The sequence below is a fragment of the Juglans microcarpa x Juglans regia genome, chromosome 6D, assembly GCF_004785595.1.
Source record: "Juglans microcarpa x Juglans regia isolate MS1-56 chromosome 6D, Jm3101_v1.0, whole genome shotgun sequence".
Classification (NCBI taxonomy): domain Eukaryota; kingdom Viridiplantae; phylum Streptophyta; class Magnoliopsida; order Fagales; family Juglandaceae; genus Juglans; species Juglans microcarpa x Juglans regia.
The window spans coordinates 27,125,066-27,149,002 of record NC_054604.1 but is presented as its reverse complement, the minus strand read 5'-3'; the positions used below and the strand labels follow the sequence as shown (position 1 = coordinate 27,149,002).

Sequence of the window (23,937 nt, the reverse complement as noted above, 5' to 3'; positions counted from 1 at the left end):
TCAAAGACCGGAGTGTTGTATTGGAAACATATTTTACAAAACCAAAGTGAAAACAATTTCAATTTATACAAATGTGATTTACACTTAATTTAGAATAACAAATGGTGGAGATTACAACATAGGCAATGGGGGAAGGGGGAGGGGATGGATAAATCATGATGAGATACAGTCAAGAGAAGACAGAAAAGTCAAAAGCATGATTATGTAAAATGAGGACAGTGTAAGTAGCAAAATGCGCCCTGATTTACCATTGATGACTAACAAAATGCTCTGAAAGACATCGACAGGACACAGACGATGTAGCACACCTTGTAACCGTCAAAATCTGCAGAAGGAATGAACACAAAATGGCCAACTGAAGCTTTACAGATTTTGAGCCCCTTTCAACTGCTGCATTACTTCTCCAACTCCAAGAAATACAAAGGACACAAACTCCACACCTCCATCTTTGCAAAAGGCCTTTTCATTCAGAGTTGGAATCGTAGAAGTCACTTGGGCATGGGGTCATGACCTCTGATTCAAGCAACTGCACCACCCTGTGCATTGTGGGTCTATCCTCTGGACTAGATGAAACACACTGGATTGCAACAGAGAGCAATGCATCAAGGCTTTCTGCCTGCACCCCCTCGCACTGCGTATCAATGATCTCCCTTTGCCTACTCTCTGTGACCAGAAAATTTAACTGCATAAAAGGAACTGGTGGATTAGCAGAACTAATTGACAAGAAGAATAGTGCAAATGCTCAAGTTTATGGCAATCATGTAGATGGGTATGTGGTGAGAAGAGGCTGTCAGCTGATAGGCTATCGCTCGAAAAGCTCCATTTAAAAATGAGATTCATTGCCAGAGACCCAACAAATAATGCATAAATCCAAAATTAGATATTTCCAAATCAAAAGGTACAGATCACTCCATTTATTTCAAGAGTTTTTTTTGCAGAACCAAAAGGCTGGAAGTCATATCTACAGAAGATCGTTTCAAGTGGTTCCGGGAGCATTGAAAGTGGTTCTGCATGGGGTTAGTATTCCAGTCTTGAGCAAAGTTGCCCTACCCAGATTCTTCCATCATTATGGAGCTCTCGGAATTATGCACTACATGAACAAAGAAACCATGCAAAGTGGAAAATCAAATGTCACAAAGGGCCAACTAGATTAGCTCGCTCTTGTTACCTGTCGCTGGGAAAACATCTCACAAGAAAAGGAAAAAAAAAAACAAAAAGGAGAGAGACTTGCGGACACAGAATGACACTGACGGAGATCGAAAGCAAATAAACAAAAAAGAAAAAGAATTACAATTCTTGTTTTTCTTTTATTTATTCTGTACAGAGGATTACAATTCTTATAAGATAATGGAAGCTTCAGAAACCATATTAGCTACCATTCTTAAAAAGAAGTTTTGTTTTCCAATTTATTCAAAGTTTTTGTTAGACAATAAGAAAGATGTAGCCCAAAAAGTAGTTTATCTTGCTAATACTGACAAAAACCAATAAATGGAGTAGGGTGTTTCAGGGCCCACAGGATTCGATTGAATTTTCTTTTATCTCAAAGAATCTTATTCTAATACTTTGTACCGTAATAAGTAGGTTTTTACTCAGTTATATTTTTATATCTGATGTGTGATGCGAAACTAATACCCAGCTTATCAATGGCAGGCACTCTCTGCCTCCGTTTCATGCATGGGCAAATGCACGAACTCCATTCCTAAGGATTAATCAGAGAAAACTAAACAATCGCTACGTACAATGAGGATTATTTCTATTTTTTTTCTATAGTATAAAACTTGATCTCCAGGGAGAATCTCAGCAAAAGAATGTAATAACCTTTATTAAGGTTCATTCTTGGTGGTATTTGCATGTTACATAAATACCAAGTTCCATAAAAAAGAAAAATTCAGCACAGCAACCATTCCAATTCCAAATTATATCTATTAACTGAAGATGATCCAGATTTCAAAGAATTTCACAATGTTCATGTATATGATCAGTTTAGCTTTTCATGTTCAACCCAGTTTCTTATCTGTTGAAAACTCACTTAATTGAGACTTTCAATGGTGGAAAGTGAACAATGAAAGAGAGTATTCACTATTCTCAGGAGATATTTTCAAAGAATCGATCAAATTTGTAGACAATGACCCAAGTCCATGCTTTTTAAGATGTTTTTTCACACGCAACCCAAGTAGTTCACAAGGCTTTGTTCAGCAGACAACTTTATGAGGACAATGCAGATATTTCACTTCTTTTTTTTTTTTTTTTTTTTATTGGCACCGGGTGTCCAGGAACAGTGTCCTGACTTATCCTGGGGGTGCACAGGCCCTCGGCAAGGAGTTTCCTGCAAGTGCACCTTTGGGTAATTCAAAGAAAAAATCCCCCAGTCCGATGGCCCCTAGAGATTGTTTGCACCCAAAGGATTTGAACCTTAGACCTGGAGGGCGCATACCCCCAAGCCCAAGGCCTTTACCACTTGAGCCAATCCCTAAGGGTTAATGCAGATATTTCACTTGAATGCTGTTTTTTAAGAATTTCTAAATTCAATTGGAACGGAGTGTTCATCATGCTCACAAAGACCAACACTGAAAATTAGGGCAAGTCATAACTTAAATCACAGAAATAGTTTTATCATACTCCTGCAATCCAGAGAAATTGGATATGCTGGAGGCCATCAAAAGGGAATGGGGTTTTATTTTGAGACAAGTGTCGATGAAAAGCACAAGAAAGATTGCAGGGTATAGAGGAGCTAAAGTAATGGAATTCCCAAACAAGGGACATTTAAAAAGTAATTCCCAATATGGTTTGAAAATAAAGTATTTTGATTGCTAGTATAAGCGTAGGAAAGAGACATACCCAGCCAACAATGTTCAGGCCCTTCTCAATAAACGAAGCATCCGTTGGTCGCTTTCCACTCAACACTTCAAGCACCAGAACCCCAAAACTATAAACATCAGTCTTTTCCGTTGCTCTACCACTTTGCATATATTCTGCCAGTTGAGCAATATATAGAATTAAAGATAGATCACCATGCAATTTGTAAGTGAAAACAACATATGATCCATATTTGTTCTTTAGAAAAGAGAACAGGCCAGCATATGCATGCTAGGAACCTCTCCTCTCCTTCCTTAGATCATCATATAATAAATATCAACAGAGAGAACTTAGGCTATGTTTGAGTTAGGAGTTTCTTATAAAATATCTTTTTCATCTAAGTCATTTGCCTCGGTTATTGGGACAAAAAACACAAGAACCAAAACAAATTTCACAAAAGCCAATACAAAACACATCTAAAGTTTTTTTTTATCCAAACAACTTTTTATTCTACATACTCACTTTTACAAACATACCCTTACCCTAGGCAACTGATCCCTCCATATTTACAGGACACCTTGTATGCAAGGAGTAGCAAATCAAATTTACCAGTATTTACAGAGAACCTCTTATGCAAGGAGTAGAAACTCCAATTTACCAATCTTTTACTAGTTCATTGTACCAGACATCAAGCCAATAATATGCTACAAAACCTTGTACTCCCATTGAGCCACGCCATTCCTTCACGTGTTAAATGACCCTAATTTTAAAATAATTTGGAAAGTCAGGGAATTTTAAAGGTTAGGAACACTTCCTCTTCTTTCATCTATATCTATAGTCTTTTTTCTTTTATATAATTTTCAAAGTAATAGCTTTGCTCCTGCTGGGCCATGACATCCATTTTTGTATTAACTTACCATAAATTTAAAAGGCCATGGAATACTAAAGGTCAAGAATACCATGCCATCTTTCATCTCCTTTGCTCTATATATAATTCATTAAAATTAGTAATCGAAGCACACCATATTCAAACAACTTCATGACAAGGTTATAAACAAAACTGAAAATATAATAGAATTAAAAACGATAATTCCAGTGCATCATGCAGGTGAGCAACTACTTACAAAATCTCTTAATGAATTATTTAAGAAATGGTTGTGTTTTATCTTCATTTCTCTCTTGAAGCAAATTATGTACTAGAGAAAAAATAAAGGGAACGAGCAAAGTCAATATCCACACCCATTTTACGGGCTACGCTATTATATGAAGTTTTTTTGGTAGCATGTGACCAACATAGGTAAACAGAAAACCAATTATTTTCCAACTGGTTTGGCCTCTCTTCATGGGTACAAACCTACAAAGAGCCATTTTCTTATCTATCTTAAAATTGAAGTTCAAGTGATAATTGCAGTTGACATTGCATACCTGGGGCCAGATAACCAAATGTTCCAGCGACGATGGTCGTTATGTGTGATTCTTCATCCTCCAAAAGTTTGGCAAGTCCAAAATCAGACACTCGAGCCTCGAGATTGCCATCAAGCAAAATATTACTTGACTTTATGTCTCGATGAATGATCCTGGGAGAACAATCATGATGCAAGTATGCCAGTCCTTTTGCAGCTCCTAGAATGATATTCAATCTTGCATCCCAGTCAAGCTGCTCGGATCTTTCTATAAAATGCATTAGGTGCCATTATTGTTTTGCAGGCTAAGGGACTTAGTTCCATGCAATAAATCAATATACTTTAGAAATATAACCTCATGAATATTAAACCCAAAGAAAGGACCGTATGGTAAATGGTTATTCTGACTGGTCAAAAAAAATTTTTTGGGCTATTCTGAAATCTTGGGAACACATAACATCCACTTATAAGTTGCATACAAACCTATACAGCTTCCTTCACATCTATGTGCAGTTGCAATAATTTCACAAATAACTCATCTCTTTTTCTTTACATTGGGTTGAAAATTTAACTAAAAGACTACCAGCCAACATATGAATGTAGTTGTCCAGGACAAGCGACATAAAGAACGCTCCATAGAAGCAAATCAAGCAACAATGTACTTCTAATATCATGTCTGGAATGGACTTAATCTAATTTCCTCCAGATTCCTCCTAATTTTTATTTTTGATTGGCACCGGGTGTCCAGGAACAACGTCCCGACTAATTCCGAGGGTACACAAGCCCTTGGCAAGGAGTTTCCCGCAAGTGCACCTCGGGTAATTCAAGAGGAAAATTCCCTAGTCCAATGGCCCCTAGAGATTGTTTGCACCCAAGGGAGTTTGAACCTTAGACCTAGGGGGAGCATACCCCCAAGCCCAAGGCCTTTACCACTTGAGTCAACCCCTAGGGGTTCAGATGCCTCCTAATTACAGGCACGTTGTGTCATTTCTTGGCAGGCACGTTATGTTACTCTACAAGTCATATGTCCTCAATGTCCAGCCAGATCAACAATTTTATGACATGAGTTCATCTATTCAATTTATAAAGTTACAGAAACAAAGAAGATAACATCACAGGGAAAAAAAATCCGTACCATGAAGAGCTTCATCAAGGCTACCGCCAGGAAGGAAATCGTAAATTAACAATTTTGATGTAGGAGAATTGCAATAACCTCTCAAATTCACTAGGTATCGGTGTTTAATGCTTCCAAGAATTTCCAGCTCTCTCTCAAAAAAACGATCAAAGCCCTCATTCATTTTTACAATTCTTTTCAAAGCAAATACATTGCCATCATCCATAGTAAGCTTGTACACTGTTCCAAAGCCCCCACAACCTATTATGTGCTCCTCATTCAAAGCCTCCAATTTCTTTATGATGTCTTTTGAAGAGTATGGCAAATCTCCGTGAAACATTACTATTGAAGCACCTGACAAATAAATACTCATTAAATAGAGATCTTGAGTTCTACAATCTCTAGTAGGCAGGGATCCCAATGAAAAACAGCTCAAAAAGATTTAATAGAACAGACATTAGCCAATAAAAGGTACCTCCACTGACATCCATTGCAAGACTTTTACCATCATTTTTACCAAACTTCTTGTACAGAAAGCAACCCCAGAAGCACATAAGTGCGACCAGAAGTAGTGCACCCACTGTTGCAGATGCACTAATAAGCAGCCGCCCAGAGTACTTCTTTCTTGCACCCTGATTTTGGGCTACAAAAGGGAATTCTAGATTCCGTAAGTCACCAAAACTAATCAAGTGTCAAACACAATGGCGTCAAAAATATAAATCTTTGAACATAAAAACTATTCAATCCCATCAGGACCTTACCATCTATGTACATCAGTACGACAACCACACAAATAGTGTTCATAAATGGAAAGGGAGTTTCTATAATCCAGTTTCCAGCAAAATAAAATACATGTTCCTAAGCATAATAATTTACCTGAAGTTGGAGATTGAGAATTGGTTCCAGGTCCTCCACCATCATCCTTGCATGTCACGCTGATTTGCTTACCACACAAGCCACGATTGCCAACAAAGCTGCCAGGTAATTTATTGAAAAAAAAAATTATATAAGTACCCTAACAGCCTTGATACAGCTGATCAGTGATTGTGGCAGGTTGCAGATCATAAGGAAAGTTGTTTTCAAGAGTAAAGTAGCAATGAAATCCATTGCCCACCCTTTTATCAACAGTATTCAGTAACATATCATTCAAAATACTTGTTTCTTTCCAGCAAATAAAACAAATAGAAGAAAATAAACTTAGCATAGAGAAGACCTCCCTAGAATCTCTCCTGCATTATTAACCAGAGAGCTGCTTGATGATCAAAAACACATTGTAAAGGTATTAGATCAGAAGTTGCACTTACGAGCTTTCTGGGAAGTTGATTAGCACACCATCAGATGGTATTGATCCAATCAGAAAATTCGTTGACACGTTGCTTCAGAATTTCCAAAAATACAACAATAATTATTAGTTCCAATAAAACATATTCCAAATGCCATTCTAGGGGAAAAAGAAAAACATTATGAAGCTTTAATAATACTAGGTGGACAGAATAATCTTTTTTTTTTTTTTTTTGATAAGTAAGAAATTTTATTGATTGAATGAAACTAGGCAATGCCCATGTACATAGGAAGTACACAAAAGAGACTCCTAATCACATTCTAGAAAGCTGAAAAGAAAACAAGAACTCGTGAACGTTCCCTCCCTTTAGTACAATGGCAGCCAACCATTGAACTAAAGAAAACACAAAACAATTCCATAATTCCCCCACATTTCTCTCCTTCTTGTTGAAGCATCTCTCGTTTCGTTCCATCCATATACACCACAATAGACACAAAGGAACCATCCTCCATGTCACTGCTAGTTGGGAGCAATGATGGTGCCTATTCCAACATGCTAAAAGTTCTGCCACACTCTTAGGCATGACCCAAGACAACCCGGCTCGGCTGAAAATACCCGCCCATAGCTCCCTCGCCACCTCACAATGCAGGAAAAGGTGCTCAATTGATTTGCCGTTGCTTTTACAAGTAACACCACTCCATCACAATCATTCCACGTTTTCTTAAATTGTCAGCCGTCAAAATCTTTCCCAAAGCAGCAGTCCAAGTAAAAAAAGAGACTTTTGGGGGTACAGGAACTCTCCAAATACCTTTCCAAGGGAACCGAATGGGCTGATGAGCTGCCAGCTCTTTATAGAAGGACTTAACAGAAAATTTTTTTTGCCCTGAATGTTTCCACAACATTTTATCCCTCCCGTTTCCTCCTAACTTCTTGGAATATAAAAGACTGTAAAAACCTGTTATTTCATCCACTTCCTAGTCTTGCACATTTCTAGATAAGATCAAATTCCATAGAACATTCCCTTCGGCACAACACATTACATCTGAGACAGCGGCTTGCTGATTTGCAGCCAATCTGAAAACACTTGGAAAAACAGTAAATAAAGCACTCTCGCCACTAGGGGTGATAAACGGTCCGGTCAGACCGACCGGACCGACCGTTTCGGACCGGACCGAGACTTAGACCAGTCCGGTCCGGTCCACATTTTAGAGGACCGAAAAGTTTCGGTCCGGTCCACGGTCCAGGGTTTTTCCGGACCAGACCGGACCGAATGAAAAATAAAAAATATATATATATTTTATATATAATAATTGTACAATTAACAATATAAAATTTTAAATATATTATTCATACTTGTTAATATTCTATAAATTAACAATATTTTATATATATCTTCATCTAACCTATCACTATTAACAATATAAAATTTTAAATATGTTATTAATACTTGTTAATATTCTATGAATTAACTAATATATAATATCAATTAGTTAATTATACAGTAATTATATAAATTAATAATATAATTTTCATCTAATTTATTATCATTGACTATATAAAATATTTTTTTATTGAATTTGTTACATAATCCATATTAATAAGTCACTTAATTTAATTTAGTATTTTAAATAAATTTTTTTATTAATTATTTAAAAAAATAAAAAAAATTAGGCCGGACCGACCGGGTCCCATCCGGTCCCTTTGGGTGTTCAGTCCGGTCCGGTCTGGACAAATGATGGATATTCGGTCTATCGCGGGACCGGACCATTTGCACCCCTACTCACCACACCATACATCAAACCAAAAACTGATTTGTCCCTACTCCCACCTCAAAACTAGTGTGTTTTACGAACTCCTCCCACCCCTTTCTGATAAATTTTCAAAGGCTTACACCAAAGGTACCCCTGCCCTCCTTGGAGCACCATCCCCCCAATCACAATCATACTTCCGAACAATAACCAATCTCCACGGTGAGTCCTCTTCCAGTTGAAATCTCCACAACCACTTCCCCAAGAGGGCTTTGTTAAAAAAGGACAGGCTACACACCCCCAAACCTCCCAACTCCTTTGGACAACACACCATTCCCCCCCCCCCCCCCCCAATCTTTTTAGGGATGAGTGCAAGAAAAGTCGTACTAAGACATCTCTCAAACTTTTTATAGGCAAAGAATTCATGAAAAACACTCATTATGTCTCCCTTTACAACCTCCCAACACTCTTGAAAGAATGCCATAGAGAAACCATCCGGCCTTGGGGCTTTGTCCCTTGCCATCCCTTTAACCACAAGGTTACCTCCTCCTCAAATAGTCTCTCCAACCAATTTGAAGTCAGAATATCTATAGACTCAAAAGCAAGCCCATTTAATCTTGGCATGACTTATGATGTGGTGATTCAGCTCTTAAGACCACATTTCCCTCTCTTTTTAGGATGGCCCTTAATCAGGAGGCTTCAGTGTCTGAGTTGTTAGATTGTTCTAGTGGGTTCCCTTTGTGGAATGTTTATTTTAGTAGAGGTGTTCATGATTGGGAAATTGGAATCATTTTTTATTTTTATAACTTATTGTCTTCCTTGCAATTTGGTAATTATGAGGTGGACTAATGTTGTGGATGAAGATTGGGAATCAGAAGTTTTCTGTTCGGTCATTGTATAAGGGTTTTCCAAGCCAAAATCATACTTTGTTCCCTTGGAAACCTATTTGGAAAACTAAAATTGCCTTCTTTGGGTGGACAGCAGCTCCTGGGAAAGTTTTGACATTGGATAATTTGAGAAAGAGGGGTCTTGTAGTAATGGAATGGTGTTATATGTGTCAGAAAAATGGAGAATCAGATGACCGTCTTTTACTTCATTGCAAGGTGGCCAGAATGTCATGGGCAGAAATCTTTCATAGATCGGGCATTGCTTGGGTAATGCCCAAGATGGTGGTTGATTTATTTGCTCGTTGGCAACGATGTAGGGCCAATTCACATATTGAGGATGTATGGAGGATGATTCATCTATGTATCATGTGGTGCTTATGGATTGAAAGGAATGGTAGAAGTTTTGAAAACAAGGAACGTTCTCCGGATGAGCTAAGAAGTTTCTTCTTCCATTCTTGATTTCTTTGGTCATCTTCTTGAGTTCTTAATGGAGCTTGCTTCAATGACTTTCTTGTATCCCTTTCTAGCTCCTTTTTATGTAACTAGCTGTATGTTGTTTGTATACTTCCTGCGTACTTGGGCTATGCCAATTTACTTCTATTAATAAAATGTTATCTTACTTATAAAAAAATAATACCAGAGGAGACACTCACAAAGTATTAAGCTTATCCAACTTCCCAAGTGACCGAGGGATATATCCACTCAGAGAGTTGCTCGAAATATCCCTGTAATATCAGAAGACACAATTTTAACTGAAATTCACTTATAAAATAAGATATTCTTTTGATAAGTACTTGTAAAATACAATATTAGAAATTGGATTTGAGCTTAGTGCTACTAAGTTTCAGTACAAGTTGCATATGGTTTTCTTACGAGGTGGAATGATGAACATGAAAAAAAAAAACTTACAAAGTTTCAAGCTCTGAAAGCTCTCCCAATTCACTGGGAATAGATCCACTCAAATAGTTACCCTGCAAGTACCTGTAGAAGACATCAGCATTTCCTCTCATTAGTGAACACATAGGACCTCCCAGTTATAAAATAAAAAATAATGATGTAACCACCGAGATGTGATTAGATCGCCAAGTCGATATACCACTCTAAAATAAATTTTACTCATGCACAAAGTTAATCAACAAGTGCCATGAGCCCCACTAGAAAGATTTAATAGAATGTGCAAGCTAACATGAATAATATTATCTAAATAGCTGAAAGCAAATGAACTTTGGTCTAGGCAAATCTATAAAATATTAGCATGGGTCCTTATCCTATGGAGGACTGCTCAGACAAGCTTCTCAATGGAATCTTCTCAGTGGTATCCAAGTGCACTGGTATCAGTAAGCTATAGAAGCAATTGTAAGAAATATCAAGGACTTCTCTTGAGAACTACTATAGACACAAAGAGATTATACAAAAGTAAACTTATAAACTAACGTGGCTTCATGTGATGCGTTAGATCTACTTTGCATTAAAAGTAATTTTACAATCTAACGCACTACATCAAGCCACATCAGTTTGTGGATTTACTTTTGTGTAATTCCTTTATAGATTTATATTAAATGTAGTGTAATTTCTTTAAGGGAGCCGTTCCCAAAACCCTTAGATTGTGTATTAGTTTTCTGCCCAACCATAGGAAGCACTTGAATAAAAGCAGCATTGCTAAGTCTCTTCATTATTCAATGAAGAAAATTAGAAATTAACTACAAAATAAAAAAGAAATCATAATCAACACAAGACAAAGACACGTCCATTTACTTTCTTGAGGCATGAGGACATGAAGTTCCAGGCAGGATTCTTCATTATCATTAGCAAATAAATATACAAGACTCGGTGGGCCAATTCATCATTAAGTCACTATGATAATCAAGGCTAATAAACTACAAATTACAATACTGACCACATCCGTTTATATGCTAAAGACATGAAGGATAAACAAAGGACAGACTGAATATTTTAAACCTCACTCAAGCTTCTATCATTCCCTTAACTACTTATATAATAGATCTTAACACTACATTTTCATATGTGAAATAATTCCTATAATTAATAGAAGAAAGATTGCAGAGGGGATGGGCAAGAATACTTCAAAAGAAACAACTAATTATATTTAAGAAACATGTATACAAAGAAAGTTAGAAAGGTTAAATCATTTAAGATGGACAAAAATGTCCAGCAGAAGTCCTAGCTCCTCCATTGGCAAGGCAATTTGCTTACATGCATCATTTAATGACAACTATATATAAGTTAATGAGCACAAATTATCCCTAGAAGGAGGGCACCTTTGCCATTCTTTATTCTTGGTAGGCATGGAGCAGATAAGACTGAGCCCTAAGCATCCAGAAGATTGCTTTTCAAAATTCATGCCATGGATGCGGCACATATATGATTTATAATGTATTTACAATGCACTAGAGAAGCAATTTCCACAGCAAGAAGCATGGAATTTGCATGTATTGAGGTACTTCAATTCATGGTCTTTAACAACTAAACATCATTTCTCAAACTGGAGGGGAGAAAAAAAGGTAAGCAATAAAATCACATACCATTTAGTTGATAAACATGTACAAACATCAGTTGTAAGAGAAACCATGGTGGTACTTACATTCCTTGTAATTGTGAGCAATTTCCCAACTCTGAAGGAATTGTCCCATAGAAGTTGTTGTTATGAAGAGCTCTACAACATGATTTATCACAATAGCATCAGCAGAAGTTCACACATTTTGATGCAGCACGCATATTAGACAAGAAAAAAAAAAAGAACCAGCAAAAACATACAAAATCTTCAAGTGTTCCAGCTTCCCAAGATCAGGAGATAGAGATCCACTCAATTTGTGATAAGGAATACTCCTGGAAGATAATTAAGAAAAGTAAATTTAGTATCATAATTCAGCGACAATACATTTAATTACAGTTGCTAAACTATGTCCTAGAAGGTGTCCATTACACATTCTCTATCTCATGCATCATAATTTATCATGCATTACATAATCCACTGAAGTTGTCGAAAAGAGGTTTATGAAGGATATCTGCTCCTTAACGAAAAAACCTCCATCTTCAGGAAAATTGAAATATCCTGTCTTATCCTCAATGAAACTAAAGATCCCATTTATGAAGCATAAGCACAACAAAACTTCAATATTATAGTTTCTTCATGAAACAGAGTTAGAAGCCTTAAAGATAATGACCCATTGAAAAGACCATCTTAAAGGAATTTATTGGCATCCAATGTTTGAAAGAATTAAGTATGCCTTTCTCGGATGAATTAGCATGAAAAAAATACAACTGAATCACATCTAAGGTTTGGCATGGAAAAGAGCAAACTTGGTTGACTTTGGATGATCTAGTCACCCTCAAAATAGCGTTCAAAGAAATATGACACACAACAAAAATAGGGACAAAATTTGTTCCTTTTTGAAAGATAACATAAGAGCATGGTAAGGGAGTATTTTTATTGAAAAACATATTAAAACTACAAGCACCACCTCCATCAATCATTATCTGCTTCCCATGATTATCAAGAGCAAAATCTTAAGAAGGTTTGTTTGTATTTATTGTACATGCACTTACGAAGTAATTGCCATATCCGGAATGGGCCACGGTATATTTCCTAATTTCAAAAGGTCGATTGGGTATCCGGAATTTGCAGATTTTTAACAAGGCTTTATTGGGTAAATGGCTATGGAGATACCAACAAGAACGGGGGGCTTTGGGGAAGATCGTCATTAAATCAAATATGGTGGAGAATGGAGAGGATGGAGTTCAAACAAGTTGCGGGTCACATGAGGTGGAGCTTTGAAAGCACATAAGAAGAGGATGGGATACATGTTTTAGATATACTCGCTTTGAGGTGGATGACAGGTCCAAATTAAATTTGGCATGGCATATAGTGTAGTGATGGGGCACTCAAGGAAGCTTATCCAGAAATCTTTGGTATAGCGAGAATGCAGGAAGCCTCCCTTGATTGAGGAACTTCTAGTCTTATCCAATGGTGTTCCCCAATAGAATATTACATTCTTAGAGATGCTCAAGATTGGGTAGTTGATACATTTTTCGAGTTCTACAATCTTGTGTATTCTACTCGAATGAAGGGGGGGAGATGAAGAAAAGATTTCTTAGCACCCCTCTAAGAAAGGGGAGTTCATCTGCTGCTAATTTTTCTAATTCCTTAATACACATGATGCAAATCCATTCCTGTGGAAGAGTGTATGCAGGCTTCCCTAAAGGCAATGTCTTTGCATGGATGGGTTCCTTGGGGAAGATCCTCACTTTAGACAACTTAAGGAGGCATTGAATGATTGTCACAGATTGGTGTTGCATGTGCAAAAAGAGTGGGGAGTCAATTGATCATCTACTACTTCATTGTGAGAATGCCATGACCTTATGGAATGAAATCTTTCCTAGGATGGGTTTAGCTTGGGTGATACTGAGAAGGGTGATCGATCTTCTAACTTCTTGAAGATGTCTTCAGGGAATTCATATCTGAAAGATAGTTCCGATATGCCTATGGTGAAGCCTTTTTTGATAAGTCCTGCCTATGGTGGTATCTTTGGAGGGAGATGAACAATAGAAGCTTTGAAGATCATGAACGGTCAATGGATGACCTTAGAACTTTCTTTTTTAATACTTTATTCCATTGGAAATAATTGATTTTAACGGGCATGGACTTTCATGAATTTCTTGCATCACTAGATTGTCATGCATAGGTGATGCTCTTGTATATTTCCTTTGTACTTGGGGCTATTGTCTATCCTTAAAAATTTTGTTTACCAATAAAAAGAAATAAATTGTTAGATCCAAAGGACAACATAGATTCATTAAACAATGCTTTAAGGCCATATACTTCGGGAATAGAACTAGAAGAAACAAATAAGCAGTCACTAAGTAATGGAAAGAGAAACAAAGAGAAAAAAGATAGAATACATATTTAGAGGTTATTCAAGAAACTCACAAGTATATTACTCTCTTTGTTTTTGAATCACATTTCACACCCTTCCAATTACATGGGTCAGGATCTTCTGGTCTCCATTGAAGGACTCCGTCTGAACTAACAACTGCTGTCCTGAAGCTTAGAAGTGCCTCACCTATAAATCACAAAGCAAAGTTGATACATACAACTGAGAGAGAGAGAGAGAGAGAGAGAGAGAGAGAGAGAGAGAGGAATGTGGACAAAGTCCACCAAGAAATTCAACTTATGCTCAACATCTGTGTGTGTGTGTGTGTGTGTGCTTCCACCAAACTCAACCAGTGGCAAATACAAGAATAAGTAGCAATCTCAAAGAGAACCGTTCCCAGTACAAGAAACATGGTTTTGATTAAAATGTACACAATAATGATGATAAATAAATCGTCAGAGCGTTACTACTTTGAGATATCAAGAATCAAGTGGGTAGTTACTTATAAAAAAAGAAGTGGGCAGTTTAAAAAAAAAAAAAAATTACAAATACATAAAAACCACACCATCAGGACTGATGGCTCCAATTTCGTTCATTGCGATAAGAATCAGTAGAATGCAAAGAAGCCACAGCCCTAGCCACTCCTTCAGACAGACGCCCATTGCGGCACTGATCAAGCATAATATAGCCACTACAAATCATCTGACACACCAAGCTCTAGAATGCCTGCCGTGAACATATGGTTATCTGGGTGATGACAACATCTAGAAGCCGTAAAAGAAAGAAAAATATGACCTGGAAGAAAAAAACGTAACTTTAGCTACAATGGCAACAAGGAAATGTATTCAAGAATATATAAAAATGAGAAATGATATTTGTAGTCGTGAGTGTGCAAGCGTCGCACAATCGCCTTGAAAAAAGTGAATAAATATGAAATCTATATGAAAAAAAATTTATTTTTTAATAGTAGACCTACTCTTTTTCAAAACGATTGCACGGTAATTACGCAGTCCATGACTGTATATAACATTATTCTATAAAAATATCATTGGAAGCAATATAAAATGCACAATTAGCTACAATCAGAGAACAGCAAACCATCCCACAGACACCCCGCCTCCTTTTTGGCGGTTGGACACACCACTGGTCCACTATAAGTTACTAACTGCTAAAATTAAAGCATTTAAATCAAACTTCTGCCAGTTGAATTATTTAACACAAAAGTAATTCCAAAACTTACATTATTAAATCAAAGTAATTACACAAATTACAGACAGCCAGACTTTCAAATTTTACAGTAAAAAGAATAAAATCAAAGTACCTAACATTCCAAATTAACAGCCCATACGAAATTAAATATTAAAAAGAAACTAATAACTGATCAAATTAGCCTAAGGGAAATTCCACAAATCGATCAGGCTTAGACACTCTACTAGAAGTTTGGAAGTCTGAACTCTAACAGAAGTTTAAAGCTTAAGCCCTAATACGCACAGATTAAATATTTTTTAGAGCTTGATGCTCTAGCCCAAAAAAACAAGGACATTCATAATTCCAAAGAAAAAACAATGCATCAGTCAAAACACTGACGCCAGCTTCAGAAAATCCCCATTTATAAGAAAAAGAAAAAAAGAATTTGCGAGTAGAACGACTTTAGAGAAATCTTGAGCCGGAATTGAGCTAATGTTAGGGAAAATTGAAGGATCCAAACGCACCGGCGGGTTCGATCTGAGATGCAGAGAGAGATGCAGGTTGAGCTGCAAAAAGAAGATAAAAACAAAGACCGCCCTCACTTCTCAGTGTTAAGTATCTAAGATTTGAGTGATTCCGGGGGAGAGAGAGAGAGAGAGAGAGTGACGAGAGTGAGTGTGGGGAATAGGTGCTTGGTAATAGCAAGACTATGAGGCATCAGCACCATCGATGGCAACAAAGTGGCTTCCCACGTGCCAACGCAGACCTTCGGTACGTGCGACCGACGCCCCAATTCTCCCTCTTCTTTCAAGAACAAAACCCTGCCAGGCTGCCACCGGTTCTAATCGTACACAATCCACGACACGTCGGACACATCCTTTTTTTTTGGGTCAACCGATCGTAAATGCATTTGAACACGAGTAATGGTATATATAATAATGAGGTGAAAAATATTATGTAATTATTTTAAAAAATTAATTTTTTTATATGAATTTTATATTCATTTACTTTTTTTTTAAAATAGTTACGCGACGTCTACATACTCATGACTGCAACTATCATTTCTCTTCTACCACATTATTAATTTTTGCCTATTATAATAACAATTCCTCTTTGAAATGATCGGATTGAACTCCTAAGAATAATAGCTTTCAATCACAAAATGACATGCAGGTAAGCTTACACGAATTAAAAAATAGATGTTTTGAGCTGATTTTCATAATCAAGTTCAAGTTTACCTTACGATTTCTCTTTCGAACTTGCCTTGTCGTTGCATAGTACGCAGATCACAACCTCACCGCACCAGCTCCATCACTGCCATAGCGAGACGTCGTCACACCACCAAGTTCCGTCGTCCCCATTATGGTTTTCTTCCGTCGCCCCCTTCTCGTCGAATTCTTTGTGCCATTTTCCATTATGGAATGGGTAGTAAGTCGATACAGTTATAGGAGTTTTTTTTTTTTTTTTTTTCTTTGGAAGGCTAAAAAGCATAAGAATTAATGGCAATCCATAATCTAAAAACATTTGAGCCAAAACCAGGACCAATGAAAAACTTGAGAAATTTTGTAGTTATGTGACAGGAAAAAAAAAAGCACAAGTTAAAAAATTTCAAGTGAACTAATAATGCACGTTTACACAACAAGGTGTGAAGTTTCTCTTTTTCTTTTTTGTATCTTTTTTGGTCCCTATTATATCCTCTACAAATAACCTCACATTCAACTTGATCTTAGCATAAAAAAAACCAACATCAAAACCAAAAGTATTTCAGTCTGACCTTTGTAGGAAGAGGGAGAGGATGAGCCTTCCACACCGGAGAAAGTGACCGGCTTCGAGGGAGAGGATGACGCTTTTGCGCAAAAGAAGGTGACCGGTTTGTGCCAAAGTGGAAGACGGAGGAGAAGGGCTTCGGTGAGGCTTCGAGGGAGATGAAATGTTAGACACAAATTGAGAAATAGAATGAAGGCTTCAGTGCAAACAAGTACACAGCATGTAAAATAGAAAAGCTACGTGGCAGGTTGTAATTGGAGGGTTGTTATTGGGTATTCAACAGCCTAATCGTTCATAAGGTTTTCTCTTATAATTATCAAGTAGTTAAAATATAATTATCTTTTTAAAACAAATTTATATATAGATTTTTTTTATATTTAAAAACATAAATAAAAAAAGATTTTATTTTTCATTTGGTTCTCCAAAACTCAGTTAATTGTTTAAAGCAAATCTTACTATTTTTGTTTCTAGTTTTTCCTAGAATTTCAGCTAGCAAATAGATTTTCAAACATTGTTTTTGACTTTTAGTGAAATAATTTCCCACTACTATCATAATTTATATATAAAAATACTTTCAATAATTGAAAGAGCTACAAATCAAATAACACCATGGATTACTCTCTCCCTTAATAATTATACAATATTTAAAACGTATATTTAATCTTTGAATTTAATTGAACATATTAATCTTATAGGAAATATATTTTCAAACTGATGTGTAAAAAATATTTATTTAGAAGATAAATTTTAAAACCTGAATCTTACAAATCAAATTTTACCATTTAAATGATATGAATGGTATGTTTTACACAACTTGAAAATAATACAACTCTTAAGTTAGGTTTGGATAATGAGCTGAAATGAAATGAGTTGAGATGAAAGATGAAAATTAAATGAAATATTATTAAGAAATTATTTTTTAATATTATTATTATTTTAAAATTTTAAAAAAATAAATTTTTTATTATATTTTATGTAAGAATTTGTGAAAATTATAATGATAAGATGAAATAAGATGAGTTGAGTGTTTCTCAACCTTAATCTTTTTTTTTTTTATAAGTATTTCTCAACCTTAATCTTATGTCCCAAATCTCTATCCATTCTGATTTCATTGCCTCCGACAAACTATCTTCTAATCAGCAATAGCCTATCACTCGCATAGATACATCTATGAATTAGTCCACGTGCCCAATTGGGGAATCCAACGGTTAGGGCTGACTATGCAAGTCAAACTCCGATCAAGACAATCGCTTTTGTGCCCATTGATCACCAGTTATAGACAGTTCAACCTGAATGCACTCCGATCATCATTAATATTTAATGCGATTGAAATTAATGAAGAACTCGAACTAATCCATAGCCAAGTTAGCCCGAAACACGTTTATTCTGTTAAACTCTCCACTCGACCTAGTCAATACTTAATTGGGCCTGCAGCCTCTGTCATGCCTCCCCCATGGTTACTAGCCCAACCTTAATATCTTATTTACTGGGCTGCGTTTGATTTCTTGACCGAATTTAGCTTAGTTCGGTCAGATTTAAGATTTATTCTAACATTCAAACACCTAATTTTCAAATCACTATACTCATGTCAATTCAAAATATCTTTACGTATGGGACTCAACAACATTTTTTAACTCAACACCTATTTACATGCAAGATTCACAACCTTTTTCAACTTTCTATAAATACATTTTAACTCATTTTAACATCTAAACATATCTAAGCTCATTTTAGGTAAACCTCACAGAATTCAATCTATCATCTCAACTCATTACTATTTATAGAGAATTCAACTCAGCTCAATATCCAAACACAATACCCACCCAACACTGCCACTTTGCAGCACTCCTCCCTTGAGAGTCATTTCACTCCTCTAGAATCATTTTCTCTACTTGTTTTCTTCCCCCATCTATAAGCGCACTCCTTTGCTTCTAAATTTGGTGTACGGCCCCTTCTCGTTGGTCGAAGAGAAATTCATTTTGGCAACACTGGGACAAGAGCTACGATTGTTTCTATGGCACTTGGTTCTATGTATAGGACTTTAAACTCACTCAAGATCGATCACTATCAGGAGTAAATTTGGGGGAAAGCCCGTGCTTTCATTGTGTATTGGTGGCCTAAGATTTATTGGGACCAGCATTGGTTAATCGACCTTGGGTACAGACAACAGACATGGTTCTGCTCATATTCAGGAACGGTTATAGGAAGTATGACTTGATCCACCCATCTTCCATGTTATCGCGGAAGCTCGGCATTGTAATGTCGAAGTTTAATCGATCAAAAATGCTTAAGAAAATGGAATTGAGAGCTAATTGGGTACTCTCTCTCCAATCCATGGCCTACTTCATTTGCCTAACTCACCCTTCGGGAAGATCAAATTTGAATAGCTCTCCAATTACTTTGGTATGAAAATCTCTCTAGAGCCAAAATTCCCGCATTACGTGGTTGACTATTCCTTTAAATACCAAAGTTTTCCATATCTCTACCACGGTGAGCCCTCAAGTCAGTGCTACACCATTGGAAAAATATTGGAACCTTAAAAATGTGAAAATTGAATATTTCAATTAAAGCAGTATCGGTAGAATCGGGTCTGACCGCAATGATCATTGGAAGACATACTTTACTAAAAGAGAAACCGACATCAGAAGGCTCTTGATTTGATTAAATGCAATCGTTTTGTACATCGTGGTCTCTCTCTTCTCTCGCCACGGCCCACAACCGAAACCGCCCAACAGCTAGTGCTGATTACAGGCTATGTACATGATTGCTATGCTCTCGCATACTTCTATCAATTTACTCGGACACTATTTCCTTGAACAATATTTTTCTGTACCCATCAGGGACCATTGCTAGATGTAATTGGCTTGTACGATTTTCTTTGCTATGTATTTCCCTAAATAATCATATCCATGGAAGTACAGAGCTTCGATTTCTACTCTCTGACCATGCTGAACCATTATTTCCAGCTCTCGTCTATAGTTCTCCTGCCAAAACAAGTTTGTACTCGATCGGTTTTATACAATACCAAAAATTTTCCAAAAAATGCACTCAACCTTCTTCCCCTTAGGACTTTAGGAGGAACTATGAAAGGGCCAGAGCTCTGTGATTCTAGGTGGTTTACCTGCAAGACTTCCGAGGACATCAAACTTTTAGCAATTTGCAGGTCCCTTGGCTTCAATGGAACCAGGGATTGTTCAGGTATCATCTCCAGATCATCTCCTCGAAGTCCCAACCATTTCACGTTGCATGCTAAATCATGTATTTGGCATTGACATGTTACATTCTACGAAAGAAGAAAGTAGGGGGCAGTTTTAGCATGATAAAACAAGAAAACTACCATATCTATATGCCTCCAGGCCCATTCCTATACTCCCGAACTTGAAGGTGCAGAGAATAGCTAATCCGGCTGGATTCCTTGAAAAATATTTCTGGAAATTACAAGTGAGTGCTAACAAATAACTTTTGCAAGGGGAAAGAAAAAGGGTTGCCTATACCAGTCAACCAAAGCTAAAATCGGCAAGTCCGGAAAAGCACGGGCCAGTCGGTGAAGAAGAAACCTATGTTCAACCTCATAATTTAGTTTGAAATCAGCATTTAATGAAAGCATAAATAGATCCACCATAAGTAACTCAATGGTGTGTTGAAAGTTTTGATGAAGGCATTTATCTAAATGTTGGAGCTTAAGCTTCAGTGGACCGAGCTATTCAAAACTTACCTTGTGGCAATATCGGGATACCCTTTGGCTGTGATAAGAATGCTTGGAATTTGATTGAACACACGGTCCTCGGCCAGCCGTTGGAATATTGCATGCTAAACAAATGCAAGTACCCAAAATGTTGTTGCATTGAAACTAGGGAGCCATCATAGGTGGTTGTTTGAAAGCTTGAGCAAAGAAGATACCTTTTCCACTACAATGATGTACCGTGCATCCGTATTCAAAATCAAAGTCTCTAACCTATTCAGGTCACCAGATATAGCATGCCCAGATAATCCACACTCAGAACAATCCACAACCTCTTGGTTTGGCTCCTATGCTCGCAGGATTTAAAGAAAGCAGGGTGAAATTACAACCAATCTCTAAACATCTGCTAATATGATCTACTACATAACCTTTCTTCTCAGAAACAGAAATCTAGATTTGAAACGTTGGCTTGTGAACTTCAATTCTTATTGCAATTAAGAATCCATTTTTTATTATGAAACTGATTTTATAATTCGCTAAGACTCGTATGTATGACAAAATGACACAAGCTGCCAATGCCCCGAGGCTTAAAGCTGGTAAGTCAATCCTGAGTACAAGTAATTGGCTGGTTTATTGCATTGATTTTGTACAATTGGGCATTGTTTGCAATACAATTCATCGAACTAAAAACAGTTGGATAACGTACCTGCAGCAACAGGCGCCCAGCAACAAGTCCTCGACTAGATGCCATGATTCCAAGACTGTATCGACTACACTGAAGCAATGCTACAACATCTGTTACAAGATTCCTAAAATAACTAAGAAACACTAATCTGTATTGTGACAAAATTCTAAGACAATCAGATAATCATAGCAAATAATGGAGACGAGGCAATTAACCTTGGATCGTCCTGTTAACCAGCAATTGAGAAGTAAAGTAATCCGGAGAATCACAAAGCAACTTGTAGAAGAGCTCCCTCTGCGTGACGCGTTTTTCTTGCACCAGAACCCCAAAGCACATCTCCATCACCTTCCACACTATCAAGCAGAAAACAGTTGGCATGCTCGTCAACGTAGATACTCTAAGAAGCGAAACAAATTTCTTGATTAAATCAGTACCACGAATAAAGGCTTTAGCGGTATTAGCTCTCATTAAAGACCTCGTGCAGAAGGAGTGAGAGAGAAAAACACATGACACTTGAGCCAACAGTCCTTTGCTCGTTCGACAATTGCTCGACCTTCTATTGATCTATTTCAACCAACCGTGTTCAGATTCTCAAATAATTGACAGAAAATTTTAACGTAATATCCGTAACGAAAAGTACATTTTGCATTCGGTTTTCCGCTCTTTTCCTGAGGTTTCTCAGCAGACAAGCAAATCGATACGCTAATGAATGAGTACAATGTAATCAAAGACTGAATAATTGTAAAATACTACTCTGGATAAAAATACCAGAGGGAGATCGGAAATCGCAGGAGTAGGAGAGGCCAAAATCCTGAGGAAATTGAGCACCGCCACTTCGATTCTAGCTCGTATCTGAAAAAAAAAAAAAAAAAAAAAAAAAAAAAAAAAAAAAAAAAAAAAAAAAAAAGAAAAGAAGAAGAAGAATTGAACCAAAAGAAAAGGAATGATGAATGATGATAATATCGATGATGACGACGGTGTTACCTCGGAAGGAGGGAGGATATCGGCATAGCAAAGATTTTGGTCAGAGAAGAACCTCATTGAGGATTTACGTAGATCTCCCATTTTGTGGAGTGGACGGTGTTTGCGGAGGAATTAGAAACTCCGCTTGTTAGTCATTGGCGCGCAAGCCACGTTATATTTTGAAAGATGCCAGCCCCGGGGGCAAAAAAATGTAAAATATAGACATCAAGAGCATTCGTTGGATCGACTAAATTCATATTCAAATTTTAACTAATATCACATAAATTTATATTTATCTATTCATTTAAATTCAATCCTTACATTGAATTATTTATTTACTTTTTATATAATAATAAAATATTATTAATTTAATAATTTATTTATTTAATTTATTTTTATCACATTTTGTAATTCTACCAATTAAATATTAATAATAATTATATTTTAATTAATTTAATTTATTTTCTTAGAGTGAGAAATTAGTATTTTAATATTTGATAAAGCAACTGTAGGTAACTATATTTGGTGAAGCACTGTAGCTGAAATCTAAATTATTTTAGAAATGCCCAATCCAATATGGTGGCTTTTTGGCACAGATTATTTAAATTTTAGCCATCATTCAACTCTGGTCAAGCCAACGAGGATGCTCTGAGTAGAATTTATAGTGTTTGTAACTATTTAGATAACTATTTTGAAAAATATCAAACTTTCGATGAGTATTATATTTCATTTGTCATCTATTGTTTTTTTAAAAAAAGACGAGATTCTCAATTTTATTGATAACACTCACTTAGAACAAAGGTTTTATGGGAAGACTTTGAATAAACTCATGAAAAGAAGCACTAATAGTACCATCAGCTCCAATTTTAGAGAGAGGCCATGATAAGCTATCCCTTTGCCTTCTCTATGAGTATGGCAAAACTCAAAACTCAAAAGGCATATATAATAAGATCAAAAAGTTTGCAGTACTTGATGGTAAAACCAATCCTCAAAGCAGAAAGTTCAGCTAAATTACTTGCTCCATGTCCTATGCCGCTTGAGAAATCATGAATAAAAAGCCCCTCATCATTATTTCTAATAGGAAAATGCTAGTGTTTCCACTCATTCTTTCTGCTCAAAGTTACTGCTGTGACTTTTTTATTTTTTTATTATTATTATTTTTTACTTAATGATTAAGTAAATATTTTTTAATAATATTATATTTTTTTTATTTTTTTTAAATATTTAAAATGTTAAAAAATACATAAAAAAAAAGTCAAAAAAAAAAATTCACAAAACATTAGCCGGAGCCCCAGCGGGAGCTCCCATCGGTGGGAGTAGCACCGTCCTTTCTAATAATACCTCCCGCCACAACCTTGTCAAACTTGGGTTTCCTTTTTAGGAACCATCAATATTAAATTTAAAAGTGAAATTTCCATTTAACCTACATTGGTTTTGGTATATATGTGTCTATCTAAATTAGATTAATAAAGATACACATATAAAGTGAAATTTTTATAGTATTTATAACTGTTTAAATAAATGTTTTAG

The 23,937-nt window shown here is 36.3% G+C and overlaps 2 protein-coding genes across 4 annotated transcripts; both read right to left on the bottom strand.

The window, feature by feature from the left end:
* Positions 1-42: 42 nt before the first annotated feature.
* LOC121268852 (LRR receptor-like serine/threonine-protein kinase FEI 1) lies at positions 43-16,014 on the bottom strand. Its single transcript, XM_041173114.1, has 14 exons — positions 15,835-16,014; positions 14,688-14,917; positions 14,179-14,311; positions 12,006-12,077; positions 11,833-11,904; positions 10,140-10,211; positions 9,884-9,955; positions 6,618-6,689; positions 6,190-6,287; positions 5,789-5,956; positions 5,335-5,667; positions 4,222-4,467; positions 2,839-2,972; positions 43-682 (listed from the first exon to the last, which is right to left on the bottom strand). The coding sequence occupies exons 2-14, from the start codon at positions 14,782-14,784 to the stop codon at positions 464-466; spliced, it is 1,788 nt and encodes a 595-aa protein (XP_041029048.1). The 5' UTR covers positions 14,785-14,917; positions 15,835-16,014; the 3' UTR covers positions 43-463.
* A 3,664-nt stretch (positions 16,015-19,678) lies between these two features.
* LOC121234057 (meiotic recombination protein SPO11-2) lies at positions 19,679-22,683 on the bottom strand. 3 transcript variants are annotated; one of them, XM_041129862.1, is made up of 11 exons: positions 22,429-22,683; positions 22,213-22,296; positions 21,879-22,008; positions 21,660-21,797; positions 21,466-21,554; positions 20,978-21,106; positions 20,793-20,887; positions 20,572-20,634; positions 20,415-20,491; positions 20,199-20,326; positions 19,679-20,061 (listed from the first exon to the last, which is right to left on the bottom strand). In XM_041129862.1, exons 1-11 carry the CDS (start codon positions 22,507-22,509, stop codon positions 19,927-19,929), a joined length of 1,149 nt encoding a protein of 382 aa, XP_040985796.1. In that variant the 5' UTR covers positions 22,510-22,683; the 3' UTR covers positions 19,679-19,926. The 3 variants fall into 3 exon arrangements, 2 of the variants coding, with proteins under 2 accessions (XP_040985796.1, XP_040985797.1); XM_041129863.1 differs by lacking the exon at positions 19,679-20,061 and having other exon boundaries at positions 20,193-20,326; positions 20,415-20,483; XR_005934285.1 differs by lacking the exon at positions 19,679-20,061 and having other exon boundaries at positions 20,257-20,326; positions 20,415-20,505.
* Positions 22,684-23,937: the final 1,254 nt, after the last annotated feature.